The 5,232-nt window shown below is 34.6% G+C and overlaps 1 protein-coding gene across 1 annotated transcript; it reads right to left on the bottom strand.

Moving 5' to 3' along the window:
* On the bottom strand, positions 1 to 3,782 carry LOC116011220 (plant cysteine oxidase 3). The gene is made up of 5 exons (XM_031250754.1): positions 3,600 to 3,782; positions 2,864 to 3,015; positions 1,536 to 1,698; positions 1,080 to 1,280; positions 1 to 372 (listed from the first exon to the last, which is right to left on the bottom strand). Exons 1-5 carry the CDS (start codon positions 3,748 to 3,750, stop codon positions 245 to 247), a joined length of 795 nt encoding a protein of 264 aa, XP_031106614.1. The 5' UTR covers positions 3,751 to 3,782; the 3' UTR covers positions 1 to 244.
* Positions 3,783 to 5,232: the final 1,450 nt, after the last annotated feature.

Below are 5,232 nucleotides of genomic sequence, written 5' to 3'. Positions count from 1 at the left end.
TGAGACAGAACGAGTAGTATATAACTGGTTATATGATAATAATCCTGCAACTTCTAGCAGAATCTAATACACTGCCCAGTAACAAGATTTTCCTACAATCTTGCTGGGAAACATACTAGGATTCCTCCGAAGATGCAAATTTTGACAACTGGGAATTCCTAATCTATGCCCATGTTGTAAAAGAGTTCATAAACATCTTCCATTAGTAGAGCTTGGATATCTTCCTGAGTTTCTGGCTGCTCTACTAAGTTTGAATGGCCGGACCCATGTACCTTCCCGAGCGCATATAGAGATTGTCCGGTGTATCAGTTGCAGTAAGCCATGCATACTCATCTTCTTTTCCATTGACAATAGCATCTTCATTTCCTGCACCTGCAGAGTAAATTTCGAAATATATAACCAAAGTACTAATGTATCTTATCCCAATGCCTAGGCTTCCCATTCTAAGGCAAAAACTTGTGTGAGATCGCCTCACGAATCCTTGTCCGTGAGACAAGTCGAGTTAATATGAAAATGTAGTACTTATACTAGAAAATGTAATACTAATCATTTTTTGGGTGTAACCCAGAGTCTCCACCGTCGGACACAGTGGCTAACCCCTCGCTGGATTGTAGGCACCTCTATTGGGTGGGACAGCTGGCCTGGAGATTTAAGGTATGGAGCAGCCCTAAATTTCCAGGCCAACTGTCTCACCCAATAGAGGTGCCTACAATCCAGCGAGGGGTTAGCCATACTTTTCTAGTATTAGTATTACATTTTCTAGTATAAGTACTAATCATGAATAAAGTGTTTTTTACTTATAAGGAGAAGCGTAATACTTTTGAAGAAAAATGTAATACTTTTACATTTTGATTTTAAAATATTATTTTTTTCCTCAAAAGTATTACATTTTCCCTTATAAGTAACTAAGGAATACTTTATTCCGGATTAGTATTGCATTTTTCAGTATAAGTATTACATTTCTATCTTGATCTAACCCATTTCACGGATAAAGACCCGTGAGGGACTGTCTCACAGGAGAATCACTCCTATTCTGAAGCTAAAAGCAGGAGAGAAAGACATGAGAAAGAACTACACACCAAAGCTGGAATAAGGGTAATCATGGTAGTAGGTGCATCTTCTGCCGGCAGCTTCATCATAAGGAGGGGCAAGAATGTCAAGCACGGCACAAGGTGTGACAGCGGTAAAACAGTGCAGATTTCCTCCACTTTTGGGGTACAAAACAGATGGACCACAAGGTGCCGTCACAACTCTATCAACAGACAGCTTAGCTAATCTCACTGCAAAGGTATAGGAGCAGTTGAAGTAGTTAAAATGGCTTTGGAAATGGAAACAAACTAAGAAATATTTAGATCAAACAGTAAAATTATATCTTAGACACAATTTTAATAAGGAACCTCTCAACTTGATGCTTCTACAACTTCCATGTAGGAAATTGGAACACAGGATGTTTCAACCAGACAACCAAACTAAAACAAGTTCACAAATAAAGATTAATAAGCTCTTTGACCATCAAAACAGGTTTGTAAGCTAACCTGCAGGTTGACCTGTTTGCTCACTTTTCCGGATGCAAGGTGGCTCAACCCAATCATAACCTTTTACATGCAAGGAGCCATAGAGAACTTTGCTCAAGACTGTCATTCCAGGGTGATCATGCAGAGGAATAACGGCAGAAGTGGGGAAGCAAAATATGCACATCTGCAGGGTAAATACATAATTTGGCCTAAAAGCTAGCTAGAAATTAACTACACATTTCATTTTAAGGAAGAACAGGAGAACAGAGTCCCATCAAATCCAGCAAGTATTTTAATGGATTATACTAAAACACTTGGAGTACAAACTAAGCAAGTAAAATTGCATACAGGGCATAGATCTTAATAATAAAAAGGGATAAAATTGTCAAAGAAATTGCAGAGCTGAGGAATGCAATTGCAAAAGTATGACTGCCTTCCTATTAAAAAATTGCATTTTGCACTAAACCAAGTGATGCAAAATTCCTTGGATCAAGGATGGCCATGTATGCTATCTTAGCCAGTCCATTTAATAGTTTAATGTATTTGATGGGAAATGAAAGTTCCAACCGAAGAAGTGTTCTATCAGAGAAAACAAAGTCGAATCCCATCTTGAGATGATAAATAACGGTACTTACCTGCATAATGGAATCCTGCATATTTGTAACACAATGCTATAATTCTACAAAAGAAAGCTAGAAGTTTCTCAACAAAGCATTCAAAAGAAGAAAAGAAAAACACATCTATGGAAATGACTATATTCACAGTTCTCACATCCCAAAGGTAATGATTTTGTTGACACTGTTAGAAGCTGTGAAGCCTCAAAGAACTGCAAGGACATTCTTTCAAGTGGGAGCCACAATGTTCATACATGCATGAGAAAAGTATCTTCAGATATTTCTACAAAACAAGAATTTGAAGCAAGGGGCCTTATTTAGAGTATAATGAATAAGAATTAATGAAGACCAACTAATTGAATAAATAACTCACCCACTTTAATATTTTATATCCACTCCCAAATGCTAGAGGTTCTATCACTTTTTTTTCCCTTTACACTACCATATAAAGTATACCAATTGCTCTTCTCGCCAAGAAGAAAAATGAACAAACAAGAAAGTCGGGCCTCATTAAATTAAGAGTTTTCTAAGGTTATTGTGAATGGAAGAGCAATCTATTTAACTTGGAACCGAAACTCATACCTTGCTAAAGGTGTTACCTACATGTTATTTAATTTGGAACTGGAATTTACCCTTACCTAGAGGTGTTACCTACATGCTACAAAATTGTGCAGTCAATATAGATAGCCTTTCTTGCATCCATAGCAGAAGTCAGATTTGCAGACAAGATCTTACTGTAAAGCTTTGTCCCTCGTGGATATCTACATATGTTATTGGTTGAGCCCATCTATCCACTCGGTTAAATACATTAATTCCAAAAAGACCATGGCCCCTCTCATCCTCTTGACTTTCATCTTTCAGCCCAACATCTTCTGGGCCAATTGTATCTACAAAAACCATAAAATGTGTCATCAAAACACATATAGCACAAGGAATACACATATGAATCCCCAAAAGGTGAAAATTTCTACTTAATACAGTTATAGTTGCAGAATATTACTATGTTCCTATTAGTTTATTCCATTATTTTATCTAAATGCAGCTGTATAAGCAATCTTTTTAAAAGTAAGCTAAACAGCGCAAAGTAAAACAAATTTGTCACACACTTTCCAAATAAATTATTAGAGCACTCCAATTCCCTTTCAGAAATGAGAAAAAGATTTTGTAATTGTTGATTATCCAAACAAATGCATCTCATTACAAACATGATTATCCATTAAATCCCAAAAAAAAAATAATAATAATTTTTTGTATATTTAATTTCTCTTTTCTATCAGCATTACCCAATATTCACTGTCCATATATCAACATTGAACAACAGAAACAACCTTACTTAAATAAAATAAAATTAATTCACAGAATCTCAACAGAATCAAAGATTTAAATCATCGGAATAGATTTATAATTAACTAAGAACAAAGAAGCATGGAAATATATTTTTCTAAATGAAAAAAAAAAAAAAATTAAGTACCAAGTAAGGAAGAGAGCTTGTGGATGGCTTGAGGAGATGGTTGGAGAGTTACAGATGGCGTGAAGGTCTTCTTGGAGAGATCATAAAGAGCTCGAATCGAAGAACTCTTCGCGTTCATGGTGAAGAGCCGTCGAATCGTTAGCACACACATTTTGATACAGCAGTTTGGGTCGGTGGAGAAATATCAGACACCTTATCGGGTGTATTTGAGAATAATCGAAAATTTGAAGGGCAACAGTATAAATTCGATTAGTGAATAATCGTATTTATTTGAGGGCCATAAGATTATAAGTTAAGCACGTATGAAATCATTTCCAATTATTATTGTGTGAATCATATCATTAATAATATACATTTAGTACACAAATAATATACTTTTAGCATATTAAAAAATGTACATTGTATTCAGGAAAAGTATTGTCACGCCCCACTTCTAGGACATGATCTGACCGTATCATTACGTGAATACCCCACGAAATCTTCATAATTTCAATTGAATACACAATATTTCACAATTCAAGATATCAAAATATAATCAACTAGTTCTTCCCAAAACTCATCAAATCCACTAATAAATATTTTTAATCAATAGTAGTATGTCCAGAATACATCACAAGCACCAAAACCAAGCATAATGGTTTACCAAGAATATAAAGGGTTGAAGGAAATATCTAATAAACAAAAATCAGTAATAAACTCCAATACTAGGACTAAGTCTCCTAGTTTCAAAAGCCACCTTCAATACCCCACCACATGTGCTCGTGTTATTCACATGTTCTTAACTACTCTGAAACATGAGGAAAAAATAGAAATAATGATCTAATGTCCAGTAAGTGATACTCTTCTCAACCTCGGATCAAGTAACCTTAGTATAATACAATAAGCTTTAGAGTAATAAATAGATGCAAATCTCAATCTTTTAACTATACCAAATTCATAATAAATTCTATCATATTGTACACAAGTTCCCAAAATAGAAAATTTAGGTACATGGGCATCAAGTAATCAACATTATTTCATAGCACAATACTTTCAAAAGCTCAAATCATTCCTTAATCTATGACGCATTGGCAACCTACAACCACCATTATATCCTGTCGCACAGACCATTATTGGCATAATGGTTCAAAAAGACTCAACGATTCGGAATGAATATTTACGAACGTTCCAAGCCGAACAAAACAAACGACAAAATGTAGGTTGCCTCATGAGTTTGGCTAAACAATCAAAATAATTCTTATAATCAAATAGCCCACTGTATGTAACAAAAATCATTTCCTTAAAAATCACATGACAGAGCATATATCTAAAAGTAATATAAAATCCGCATAACTCATAACTTGGCAAAACAAATATGAAATCATAAACTAATAATTGTCACATAAATTACTTGGTCCTCTTCTAGAGCAAAACACCTTAGTACAAATCATACCCATAAATCGAATAATACTGAAAAATCACACTTTAACAATCATAACTAGCTTGAGTCATAATATCTCAAAAGCACAAAATATTTTAACCCATACTAACCCTAAAGTGGGTATTCAAAATAGTAGAAATTCTAAAATAGGTTATGGGTTTTGCAAAATAAGGAGAGAAGAGTTAAACACTTACCTAAAACATCCAAATCTTA

The sequence above is a fragment of the Ipomoea triloba genome, chromosome 2 (assembly GCF_003576645.1).
Source record: "Ipomoea triloba cultivar NCNSP0323 chromosome 2, ASM357664v1".
NCBI classification, from domain to species: Eukaryota; Viridiplantae; Streptophyta; class Magnoliopsida; order Solanales; family Convolvulaceae; genus Ipomoea; species Ipomoea triloba.
This window is presented reverse-complemented; position numbering and strand designations above follow the sequence as displayed.

What these genes read in the sequence shown, in the direction of transcription:
- LOC116011220 (XM_031250754.1), bottom strand. Translation starts at nt 3,750, where the DNA reads ATGTGTGTGCTAACGATTCGACGGCTCTTCACCATGAACGCGAAGAGT. An exon ending in CAAGCTCTCTTCCTTACTTG is followed by an intron (nt 3,016 to 3,599) that starts GTACTTAATTTT and finishes TGGTTTTTGTAG; the next exon opens with ATACAATTGGCCCAGAAGAT. An exon ending in GCAAACAGGTCAACCTGCAG is followed by an intron (nt 1,281 to 1,535) that starts GTTAGCTTACAA and finishes ATACCTTTGCAG; the next exon opens with TGAGATTAGCTAAGCTGTCT.